The sequence below is a fragment of the Colias eurytheme genome, chromosome 3 (assembly GCF_061535395.1).
Source record: "Colias eurytheme isolate Ceu_HAF_F1 chromosome 3, ilColEury1 Martin Lab GWU primary, whole genome shotgun sequence".
NCBI classification, from domain to species: domain Eukaryota; kingdom Metazoa; phylum Arthropoda; class Insecta; order Lepidoptera; family Pieridae; genus Colias; species Colias eurytheme.
The window spans coordinates 1,745,229-1,758,933 of record NC_142982.1 but is presented as its reverse complement, the minus strand read 5'-3'; the positions used below and the strand labels follow the sequence as shown (position 1 = coordinate 1,758,933).

General features: G+C 31.8%; 1 protein-coding gene across 1 annotated transcript in view; it reads left to right on the top strand.

Moving 5' to 3' along the window:
- The first annotated feature begins 330 nt into the window (after window positions 1–330).
- PsGEF (Protostome-specific GEF) overlaps window positions 331–13,705 on the top strand; it is a 55,102-nt gene continuing 41,727 nt past the window's right edge. The window contains exons 1-4 of the mRNA XM_090119352.1: window positions 331–525; window positions 9,980–12,351; window positions 12,441–12,505; window positions 13,150–13,337. Coding sequence (XP_089975478.1) covers window positions 9,987–12,351; window positions 12,441–12,505; window positions 13,150–13,337 — 2,618 coding nt within the window. The 5' untranslated portion in view covers window positions 331–525; window positions 9,980–9,986. The remainder of the gene's footprint in view (window positions 526–9,979; window positions 12,352–12,440; window positions 12,506–13,149; window positions 13,338–13,705) is intronic.

Below are 13,705 nucleotides of genomic sequence, written 5' to 3'. Positions count from 1 at the left end.
TTCTAAACAACGGAACCGTTTAAAATTTTAAAATAAAATAAAAAAACCATGCGACTCCTGCGCAGCGAAAGCTTCCGATAGTAAAAGTTCACAAAGCATTCATTCAACAGCACTTCATCAAAGAGATACTCTTATCTATGATCACACCGCAGCGATAAGGCGCGAAAACAAAACATCGGAAGAAAAAAAATTTGCCCCCACGTATCCTTGCGTTCCTTACAACTATACCCGTCCCTTTCCAACACGCACAACGCGTAATTGTCAGAAAGAGAACGATGCAAATGTCGCGGTGTCCAGGTAAATTCGAAATTCGGTTTATTCGAACGCGAGCTTTGCGCGCGAAAGCACGTGCCGTTCGGTTTGACGTTTGCGAAAAGTTTTTCGTTCAACCAAATATTTGCAGTGTTGGAAAATTGACAATAATTGGAACAGTGATGTGTTTCGTGATTCGATTGGATTTTGTATGTGAAAGGAGTACATTGGTGCAGTGAAAAGGAATACAATTCTTTCGTACCAACTGTTTCGGTGAGTCAAAAGGGTCCTTTTATTAGATACTTTTTTTCAAAAGTTAAGGTTAAGGCTTTGACAATGGCAATCTTGATATATTACTTTGATGCGACATTTTCATTATTTCTGGATCTATAGATAGGTATAAATTTAAAGTTTTGCTATTCTGTCAATGAAAAGTTATTTTATATGTTCGTGTAATAATTTAAATATTTAATGAATAAGTTGACTAAACTGATGACCAAACTTTGCTCGGCATTTTTTGATAATTTCTAAAAAATAAATGACTGTCTAGGTACATCTAACATCACCTTTTTTTGCCTCCAAAACTCAGCAAACTAAATTTCATGTAAAACGTTAGAGCCGTTTCGAAGATTATAAGTATAGATAAAGGTATAAGATTATAGTGTTCTTCAAGGGAATCAAACCCACAACTTCTGACAAAAGATACCTTAGATATCATTCGTCCCCTCACGTTTCAACAAAATTGTCTAACATATCTACTTCCGTTGGAAATTAGAATTTAAAAAATGTTTTTATAGTAATAGAACATTATTTGTCTATATAATATTTTCTCATTGATGATAACTGAATTAAGTAGATATTTCTCAAATTATAGTAAGGAATTCCGTTACAACTAACTCAATTAAAAGAGGGTTTTAGAACATCTAACTGATAATTTTTCTGTTGTTATACACATAACACACTATTATGCATAAATTCGTTAAAAATAAAGTGCAAAATTAAAAATTACTAAATTACTCTCTATTACGAAACTCTCAATGTCCACGTTAACTTTAAAACTCAAATTTCAAAGACAAATTATTAACAAGTTTTTAAAATATGGTTCTAAATGTAATGATTCTTAATACAGTAAGATTATAAGATTATTTTTATAATTCTGTGAAGTCACTTATTGTATGTTTAAACCTTCGTTCAAAGCTAATAAGGTAGGATAGAGTCAGGATAGAGTTAGGGGCTGCTTAACATAAAAATGGTTGTAATTTGCTTTGGAAATGTAAATATTAGCTAAGGGTTCGAATATGTACTATTTGTTGAAGTCGGTTGAGTCACATTTAATGTAGAGCGTTTGGAAATATTTGAAAATAAACGTTACATAGGCTCTAACAAGAGAATTTATCGATTTTATTACGATTAGAATGTATGTACCTAAATATAGAATTTGTGTTACTATTATTCCTTCAGCCTCCTTTAAAAGGTGTGTACTAAGCCTATAATCTGTATCAAATTTCTACAAATCCATCCATCCAGGTGTTTTGGAGAAAAGAAGTGACAAACAAACAGAAATATACGTAACTTCGCTTCCATCTAAATATCGACTTTTACGAATATTTATAATACTTATATAAAGTGTAAAACTTCAATATTTTAGAATTGCGACAGGCTGTTAGTAAAGAAACATTAATCATCTATTGTCATCGCTTTTGATAGAGCAAATTTCATGGTCCGATAATATGGATTATAACTAAAAGAAATATTTTACTCGGTAAAGTTAAAAGAAATATTACTCTCGCGTAGGATATGTTGATAAAAATAAAAAAGACGGTTACTGTTATTTTTCATATTTAAATCTGTTTTAATATGCAAAATAGACACCTGTACCTGAAATCTAATATCACTTTTATAAAAAGTATAAGATATTTTTTGTGTTTTAAAATATAAGCTATACCTAGCAACACTATTGAGTGTAGAGTTGCAATAGATTATATACGTTTGCCAAATCCCCTATTATTGTGAAATATACACGGTCTATGTATTCAATAGCCAAAACTACTAGTAATTGACCTATAACTATATCTACCACTTGTAAAAACTAAGTAGTCCCGATAGAAATCAGTATATCGTTCGCAAAAGTCAATTACTTTGAGTATAAAATGTATTACGAGTGCTCTTAAGACCCTTAATAAAAATAATAAAACAATGGATCACAACAAGCACTTCTCACACACTTAAATATAACAGCTAACCTCTGAGGGTCAGTTAGACCCTTAATTAATGTTAGATAGAGATGAATATATCCTAACTAAACATGAAAGAGAGAGAGCGATTCATAAGATTTTAATAAAACACCCTTTGAGTGCAGCGGACCGTGCGCCGATTTTTTGCGAGCTTTTTTCGCTCAAATGAGAACTATGTTTTACAGTCTACTGAATTTTTACTAAATTACGCTGAACTCATAACTGTGGGAAAAGATATATCTATTAAATATTAATTACGTATTAAAATGTCTGCATTGAACATATCTACAGGCTACAGGTAAAGTTGATTGAAACATTAGCAACGTGGTAAAATAACCGCTCCTCTTATGATTCATTCTTCGTCTGATTCAAAATTCGAACAAAAAACTCTAGTTTGTATTATCTGTAATTTAATCATAGACAATAGACAGCCCTAACGTCAAAATTAAAAACAAATCGTTACACACCGCTGGAGAAGAAATCTGAAATGACTCTTTTTGCAAGTAATTAAATTCCATTATCGTTTGCATAGCTTTAATATTGTGATTAGCAAAAAACCATGCAGCCGCTTCCTCAAGGCGTTAACCAAACCATAAAAATGTCTTATGAAATAGTTTTGTTATGATAATTCACTTGTTTTGATATTCAATGAGGAACGCGTATCTAATTATGATAAATAAGGGTGAGCTTTGGAGTATAATACTACTGGTTCTATAAATCTTAACTTTTAGTAATTAGTTTTTAACGTCAAACTAAACGAATTAGTAATTATAGAACTAAGCTTTTCTAGTTGTAGATTTTTACTGAATAAAAATTTTACTTTATCAAAATATTAAATAATAATAAATATTACACTTTCTCCTCCTGAAATACTATCCAACTGGTAATTTGTTACTATTGTTTGCGAAAAGGTTCAGTTTTTTTGTTAACCCTTTTCGTTCTCACGAAGTGTAAAGAAAGCATGACAACAAATATAATTTAAAAGGTAACATAGTAGGTGCAAAGTGAAATTACACTATTATAAACAGTCCCTGTTGTATTTTTCTACCAATGCCTACTTAGAAGTAGGTAATAATTGCAGTCTTTGTGTATTGAGTTCGTTAGACTCTGCTTTACATTTTGCCAGATTTTTTATCGTGTGATTAAAAAAAATCTAATTAAGTTTGGTAGTTTTTGAAAGAGAGAGCATGAAAAATCGTCCCATTCCAACTTATTTTTGGTTAAACATAAAAAGTAAGCGTCTTCTATGGCATTTAAAAACCAAGACAATTGTGTCATTAAAACATCGCTCACATGTGTGATAAAATAAATATACTTACGCTTTTAGCTTGGCTTTTAGCGTTTCAGTGCAAAAATACAAAAAAAAACCGGCATTTCCTAAATCTTCCGTTACTTCCATTCCAAAATGACATGTTCGAATTTCAATTTGTTTTTTATTAAAAGTAAAAAAATTCAATTTAATATGATTTAAAGCTTGTTCGTACAAGCTACCCCAGGTGTTTGCCCATAAATCACCCTGCTTGGCCTCTGACCTCCGGGTTTTAAGGATTAGGGTCTCGGTTCCCAGGCTATGACTTAATACTTGAGGTGGTCTAATTTTTCACGTTACTTTTTTCTTGTCTATACTTTTTGACAGATACAAAATATTTTTTATTGTCTATGGAATATAGGTGGTTAAAAATAATTAAATTATAACACTTCAAATTATGATAAGTGTTTTTAAAATATACAATATGTACATTGTACACGACATCTATAAAATTTAATATCTGCTCTCTTTTTTATAACTCTATGTTGTATAAAAAAGTTTGCAAATAAGTAATAAAACTCTAAATGATAGCAACAATAAGCTACGGATCGTAAAACCCCAAAGACTTAATATTTTAATCATAAAATGAGGTTATAAAATTTTACGACTTCATTATTGACTGGTACAGATTAAACAACGTTGCTTTATAGCGGGGATGTACATAAAGTGTTGTTATTTTATTTCGCGATTTAATCGCCCCATATTGCTTTCAGTATATTTTGAAGAAATGTTATCAGACTTTAATTATCTGCATAAAAAGTTTGGCCAAATCAGCCTTTTTAAATATTTTCACTAGATTACTTCACAAACAAAATGTATGTATGTAAGTTATTAGTGAAGCTTTTAAATTAAAAAAAAAACGTTTTAAAGTTTGATATATTTTCTACACATTCTATGATGTAGCTGTAAGCTGTCCTCACTGAATAAGTTAATAATGCTATACTTACGACAATCTATAACAGCACAAGAAGTTAACATGGTAATAATTTCTTACCAAGTTAATAATAATGAGCAATAACTGTCGTGGAATCTAATATTCCCGCCCCTCAATATCGCCTCGTAAATTTCCCATACTACAAGAACGATTGTTGTCGAAAATAAATCATACCAACGTGAACAGAAGAAGAAAAAAGTGGATCGGAACTCCTTGGACAAATACTGGCACAATGCGACTCTAGTCTCTATGGTTTAAAAAATAAAACGTTGACAGTGACAGCTGCGTTTGAACTCCGAACTTCATTTTTGCACTTCCTTAAACAATGATAAAGGAACGAACAGGATAACAATGGCTCGGAAGATTCGGAATCTGCTCCAGATCGGATAACAATTGCGTATTATTACTCCAATTTTTGTAACAACAATTGGGAAGACAACAATGCTCCCAATTTAAGGAACCCTTACTTATCTTAGCTTTGATATAACGGCATCTGCCGTAACTTATACCTACAAAGATAAATTTTTTGCATGATTATGTAATAAACTAAAATAAAATTACGAAATATTGAAAATATTGTAACATAATATTATATTTTTATTTTTACGATCGTAATTTATTTGTTTTAAATGAAATGAAAACACACCTAATTTCTACTCATTTTCTACATTTTAAAAAGGAAACCAACCTCTTTGCGGTAAAACAAATAGTTCAGGCCACCAAAAAAAAAAAAAAAACTTTTTTTCGAAAAGTTAAACCTTTTTAAAATTTCTTTAGTCAATTTTAAACCACCTAAAATCAGCATAGAATATTACGTAAGTATTCTAGTTATGTCTAATATTTAACTTACATACATATAATTGCTGTCTTTACTGTGATTATAGCTTACTATACAGTAATGTTAAGCCTTTCAACAGCTGTGTTGTATCAGCTTTTTTATCCTATAATTGGGCCGTGTTATGAAATAATTTTACAACCTGATAAGGCGGGATTACGTTATCTAAACTAACGATAATATATTGGTTTTCTTTATGTGGTATGAAGTATGGCTAGGATAAGAGCACCTGTGGTTTATAATTATGTATTTATGATTCACTTATAAATTTCCTTTTTCGATGTTAAATTCTTGTATACAATATGTAAGGAAGGAGTTAGGAAGAAGTTGAGGAAATGATTGAATTTTAAATCTCACGTTGAAAGATATAAAATAGTTTATTTTTTAAATTTTATTCAATTGTAGATTAGATCATTTGAAGCGTCGCGTTCATATTATTTTGTTAGTTTTTTTATAATTGTTGTTCATTATTTTTTAATGTATTGATATTATATCAGTTGTAATATGTGTCATTTTTGTGAATAAATGTTTGTCTATTGTCTATACTCTATATAATGTTTATTGTTAACTTTATTTTCTTTATTTTAATATTGATAAATCTATTTGATTATCCAATTTAAACAAAACAATCGGGATTAATCCTTTTAACCTACCTAAACAAAAGACACATGTCAGTAAAAAAGTGACCCACATCAAAAATTCCAACAATTAGTGGTAATTAAAAATATGTTATTAAATTTGCCGCCAAAATTAACATAATATCATCGTCTATGCCTCTGCCATATGGGCATAGATATTAGATCAGAGATAGTGTCCGAACATATTGTTAGTACGTTAATAGCTGAAGGTTGTTGACCTTACCAAAATTTAGTTTACACCTGGAAAATAAAAGATAAAGATTTTTAAAATTTTAACGGGTTTAAAACACGGTTTTTAATTGTATGTTCCGAAAATAGAGCGTTAAACTTTGCATGCGTAGAACTATAACAAGCTATAGGTACTTGAAAAATAAGCTAATAACACTATAAAAAATAAATTGTATTATTTGTACTTTATTTAGATTGAATAATTATTAATATCCTTTTATAGAGAAACAAACACCTTCGGCGCATTTAAGGGCGTCGATAAAAATCGAAAGTGAGATTAATAAGCCTAGAACCGACCACTAATATCATTCTATAAACACATTTCATCATTATTTTATCCTGTATATTTGATTTCAATATTCATTTCATAAACTGCACGCCCACATGAACTCGGCAAAGTAATAAAAAATAATCTAAGCTAGAGTCGAATATCCGTTCAAAGCTTTTTATGAGATATTATTTTGCTCTAACTTTGTATTACAAATTTATTTACTTTCACTGTTCGAATCTTGTATATGTTTTAGTAACACTAGCTCTAGTTTGTAACTAGATCAGTAAAATACCAACTTTATAATAGCGTAAAAATTAAGTGCCATTTACGCGTAAAATTAAAGTACCTACTACATATTTACATTTTTATAACAGTCTTGTATAGGAGTAACGTGACTATACAGTTTATAAACAAGTAAAAAGTATGTCTATTGATTGAGAGTTCGTAAAAAAAGGTTTCTCTCTATAGTGTAGTAATTATATTGACAAAATGCGTAAATATAAAAAGTAGATTTTTAACTCACAAATCACAATGAACGCTAACGTTATCACGCGCATTGCACTAAAAGTTTTTGCTACCAAAAAATCTTTGACCTCAGTTTTGTGACAAAACTGAGCAGCCGGAAAAATTAAAAAGTTTCCTCAAAAACAAAAATATCAATAAAAATTAAAATGCAGATCATTACGGCTGGGTTCGCTCAACTTGGCTGCATAAACAATGCATATTTTTCCCATTTTACAGAAGTGTCCCCGAATAGGGGTGGCACAACTGAATTATTCATGAACCACCTGCCCTCAAACCGACGTTTGTTTTACAATAAATAACTAATTTCTAGTCATGCATAGAGTTTCTTTTAACAACTGTTCGCTTTTAAATGTGAGGCATATGATGAAGTGTCTTCATTTTTTTTAAAGAAATAAACGTATTTTTTTTCGTGAGGAAATAGTAAAACATACACATTTGTGGTAATATAATATTAAAAGTCATATAAATATATTAAAATCAAAAACACATGGATAATAGAGCATGATGAAAATAATGTGTTACAAAGTAACGTCTATACAATGTCACATCAAATAAATGCAAATCACTTTGCAATAATTTTGAAGTACGGTAAATTTTTATCTAGATCATAAAATGACTACTGAAAGAAGTCTTGTTTATCAACGAAACGAGTTTACGCGCTGAAATAAAAACTTTGATCATATCACTTACAAAAATATCACAAAGCTTTCTACTAACAGTAAATGCAGTATCATTAAAAATTCACGCGCAATTTTCTCGAGAGCTCCCATCGCAAAGGATAGTCTTACATTGTTGCTGATTTAATAATATTTTATTTCATTGAAAGCGCTACTTCGTGCATATTTCATTACCTACTGTAATCAACCCACTCGAGATGTACTCGAAATTCGTCTAGATAACAATCAGCTAACATTTCTTTCAATTAAGTTTCTTCACAATGGAAAAAAATATTCGCTTTGGCACAAGCCGGTTGTACCTTTCATACCGACATCACTCCTCTTTGTTTAGCCGTATGTGTCACTCTTATTTCGAAAGCTATTAAGCATACATTTACTAGTTTATCCAGAAATAGGTTTTGTAAATTGACATTCGTATCCAATATGGAACCCGAAACTTGTTTCCTTACATTGAACGAAATGTCGTTGGGTCGACGCACGGACCGTACAAATCTAAATTTGCAGGGCTCAATCTAGACCTTATTCCTTTACAAGTTCAGGAACTGCGCGATCCAATTCCGTAACCTATGTTCGCGACGTTTTTGTTCTCCGACCCCAGGTTTTGGGAGTCGAGACGTGCATTCGATATTAAAAAATGCTGCGAGAAATCTTAAATTCAATTGTAATTTGAAAGCAAGGGAGAAGGATAATGGATCCAGTCGTACGCCCTGTTTTTGCGGTGTTGTATTTAGTTCGCGAATTCTTCAGGGTCGTTTTGTGTACACACTGGTTTCGGAACGCAGCATGTGTCTGTCATACTATGGTCCGTATAAAGCGCGCCAAGTTTCTAATTACACAGTCAATTTGGTACAGCGGGAAGTATGAATTATTGCCTTAGCGTAACCGAGATGAAATCGGCCGTTTTTAAATTCCAACAAAGGCACATTTAAAGGGAACTCCGAGGAATGAGTTTGCATAAGAATTGAATTTTAATAGCATATTAGACTGCGATTAGGATGCTTATTGACGTATGATTGACCTTATAATTTTCTGAATGTGCTATGTAATTATATTTCAAGGTCTTTCAATTAGTTGATGCAAGTAGTAATTTGTTTTGTTATGAAAATTTGGGTTTATTTTCACAAGAGCTCTAGCTTTATAAGTATTATTCTAACCTACAAAATTTTCTTGGAATAATAGATTATCCGATTTCCATTTCAGTCATTAAACGCCTCAAAGTTTTAATTCAATTTGTTATCGTTCGGAAATAGATCACGATCCAAATATGAAATAACCATGGATAATTCTAGATAGTCAATTACAAGTCTATCACGACGTCGGCCATATTGTGATGTCCGTGAAATTGTTCTATGTGCACATTCCAGCCAGTAACTGTTAGAGAAGAGTCGTGACAAATCAGCTGCTTGTCATATAGTATGATGGATGCTCAAATTTACCTGCAATTTTTGTGCAAATGTATGATAATCGCAAAATGACACAGAAGAATTTAAATATTGATGATTTAAACAATAATGCAATGACGCTTTTCAAATAAGCCTATTTGAAAGAATACCTACAATTTAAGTTTGCGTTTTAAATTCATTTGATTGTAAAGTAAAACATTCTGTCTTATAGAATTAAACTGCATAGTAACTGGCTCATTTTAAATCGGAACATGTACTAAATAAAGCGCAGGATACAAAAGGAGTATCAATCAATCTTAATCTTGCCTTAGAAAGTATTGCATATAAAGCTACAAAGGCTACTTACCACCGGTTTTGATACAAAAAATTGTTCGTTATGTTACCGTTCCGCCGCTCTTTATAGTTAAGGTGGGTTCATTTATCTGTCACGGAAATTGTGTGTACTGTGCTTTTTATTTATAACTTTGTAATAAAGTAGATCAACAAGACATTTGTTGCGTTTGCGTAGATATGGGAAGGATATAATATTTTTGTTCTTAATGACTAAAACTGCTGTTGAGATATAGTTAACACTTGTTATATGTATATTAAATTGATAGTGTTTACACTTATTGGTGTTCGTATATCGTAATTATATTCCGAGATATTAATATGCTTTTTTTCTTTGTTTCAGTTTCAAAATGCTAAAGTGGGCTGTATACGGAAAGAAAAATCAAGACATTCAAGTTCACTCTGAAAATGAACACGAAGAAGTAGATATTAAAACCCGACCATACGATGATAAGTTAAGAAGATCTCTCGATGCACAATCTGTGAAAAAGAGCAAAAAACCCAGCAGATATCAGAGAAGATCTTTAGGTGCTGCTAGTAGAAAATCTAATGTAAAAAATGTAGATAAAGAGAATATTAATTATATAGGAAATACACCAAATTATTTTAAAGAAGGCTTCGTTAAGAAGCTGGATAATAATGCGTTAAAAGATGTTAGTAATATAACACCTACATCAGTCACGCCGAATTTTGAGCGGAGAAAATTTTATTACGACGAGAAGGAAGATATACCACCAGACTTACCACCGACTCCACCTACATACAGTAGAAGAGTTCGTGAAGCAAAGAAAAGAAAATTGGAAATGACTGCGTCGAATAATAATGACGTTTTTTCCAGGAATAGTGCTGTATATAAATCTGAAAGAAGAATTAAACCTGTTGATCGAAGTCTCTTGAGTGGTTCAACTCTTAGTCATAGTGTATCTGAACCATCGCTTAATGATTTATCTGAAAGGTTGAGTATGACAACGGGAAGTAATAAGAGTTCTTTTACTTTTTCAAAACCGCTCAGTAATATCAAACCAATATGCACAACAAAAACTGTAAACGAAGATATTGCAGAAATAGAATATGATCAGGATTTAGTCATCAATTGTATAGAAAAACCTTTAGTTGATAATAGCAGGTTAGAAAAATCGACTTTACCTATCTTTGGACATCGAATGTTTACAGATAATCCCTTATACTTTAATAAAAATGAAGAGGATTTGATGAACATAAAACCACTGAAGAGGACGAGAAAAAAATCGAATGAATTTGAAAGTTCCTTAAAATCTCCTTCGATAGATAAAAGAGATGTTCATGCTTTAGTAAGAGAGGGTTGCTCTCCAGTATCAGTAACACCTTTATCGATTAAACTTGCTGCGTTACGATTTAGTGCTATGAGTACACATACGAGAACCCAAAGGGAAGAATGTCCGAAGGCTGATGTAACACAATATTTCCCAAAGGTAGATAACCCTTTCACGATATCCTTGAAAGATGAAGAGATTTCCACTGAAATGGAAAATAAATTCATACTAGGTAAAGATTCTTTGAATAGTGTCGCAGAATCTACCGTTTCAACCACTGAAATGGGAGATATTACGCTTGAGAAAATGATTGAGGATATAATCAAAAGTACGAAGACAGTAAAGTCAAAAAGAAGAATAATTCAACAAACTCATCATAATCCCCATATAGAAGAAGATATTTCACCAATGACGGAATCGAAAGACCTTTTTGTTAATCCGCAAACAAATATCAAAAGCAACTTAATAAAAGAAGCTAAATGCGTTAATATTTCTAGAGAAAACTCAGTGTCACCAAAATCTACACCAACCAAAAAATTGTTTCAAAGAGATACAACAAAACTATTAAAGAATGTACCAATTGGGGGTTTTATTTTAGATGATGGCGATGGTTACAATGAGCGGGAAGTAAGAACTCCAGATGCAGACATTAAAACTAAGCAAAGATATATTGAATGTTTGAATAGGTCCCTGATGAGATCAAGATCGATGACTTGTGCAAGCGAAGCACAAAATTTACAAAACATGTCATCAGAATCCACCCCAGATTTATATTTAGCTGTACAAGAATGTGGAAACAATAGATTAAGAAGACAGAAATGTATACGCAGAAAGAAATCAACAGTGAGCAATGATAGTCAGTTTAAGCAAAAACAATTAGATTCCAAGTCACTTATCCTCGCGCAAGACATGGGACTACCGAGTCCTGTATCTGCGTCACCAGATAAGTTTCCTTGTGAGCCTGTCAATGATTCTCACAATAATGAAGTACCTTTAGAATTACCGAATACTTCCTTAGCATCATGTGTATCACACAGCAGTCTGAAACCTTGCAAGCCAATACAAAACATACGATCAAAGGAACTATTTACTTTGAATCATGAAAACGGCATACCTAGTCCCATTACGCCAATCCCGAATTTAAAACGAACGAGCAACATTCTTAGTGAAGAAAGAGCGCATAAAACTAGCAAGTTATACGAAGATATGTTACCAAATGACATAGCAACACCCGTCATTGAACATAGGTCGTCCAGAAGATGTCTCACGTACTCTCCTGAAGAAAATAGTATAAGTAGTAGTGAGGAAAAACGGGGTAGTATAGCCAGCAATCGATTGGAACGAAGCGCGGATAGATTTCAAGCTCTCAAGGGAACTATTGACTTGGAAATTATAACTAGGAATGAAGTGATAGACGTGCACGGTGAGTGGTGACTATCGGCCCCTTTTAGTACTTTATATTTATTCTGAAAATAGAAGCAATTTTTATTTTAATTAATGTTGTTTTTGCAGTTATTCGGTGTCGAGATTTACAGCGATCATCGGGGAAAGTGGACGACATCAACGCTTACGCTAAGGTACTCATTATTAGAGATTTATATTTTTAAATTAATATAGTACTTTGTTTTTCTTTTCACATAACAGATAAGTAAACTTTTTATTGAATATAGTCTTTAAAGTACCAGTGCCTGTAATTATGTTCAGCTGGCATTCTCATATTGCTTATTAAAATTGACCTTTGTTCTGAATGTCTATTGAGAATCATATATTTCAAACCTCGCACGTGTTAAATACAAAAAATTGAAAGCGTGGCATTAAACGTGTATATGTATCATTTATTTTATGATTTTATTGCCGCAAATAATTTTATTACTTTTATTTCGTATGGTTTTATCAAAGAGCTTCAGTTTAGTTGTAAATGAAACTGTGACCTAAATACTGTTCATTGCTTATTTAAACAAAACTTTTATGAATAACACAGGCAGAGCTAAACTGAAAGCTTTTTAAATAGAATTAAAGCTGTAGTTTGGAAAATTTGTGAAAACATCTTCATTAACTCTTGTATTTTTAAAAGCCTTTCCATTTTGTTAAATAACTGTCATTGCATTGTGTTTATTCAATTACATTAATGTGTATATTTTTAAGACTTTTGGATGGTGCTTACACCGTTCCACAAACTTAAAATCTTGACATATTTCAAACACAGTACACTCGTGTTCAGGTCGTGATCAGCGGTGTGACAGAGGCCCAATCCCTCCCCTCACAGCGGTCTATATTTCAACGTACCTCAGTTCTCTATGGCAAGAGGGAACCGGAGTTCCAGAGGCATTTGAAGCTGCCCCTGCCTTCTGCTGTGTACGACCACCAAGTGCTACATATTTCTGTTTGGCACCGAGACAAAAAATACAGGTTAGTTTCACAAGACAAACACACACATAATTGAAGAATATTAGCACAGTCAGTAACGTTTCTTAACATCGTGATTGCTTTTAATTTAACGGATCATTATTGCTTATGATTTTACCATGTAATCCATAATTTATGAGTAGAATGTCTACTTGTTTCAGTAATAAGTTGTATTCCAGAAAAAGAGTCCATTAATGTCATGAATTACAAATCAGCCTAAACTTTAAACAGGATAAAGAAAACCCAATATTTTAAGTTTAAAAGGTGTTTTTAAGCTTTAATAATTAATGGCATCATTATTAGAATTTATATTTTATATAAACAGTACTAAAGTTTATTTTAGTATCAACAAACGTAAGGTTTTTGGCAAG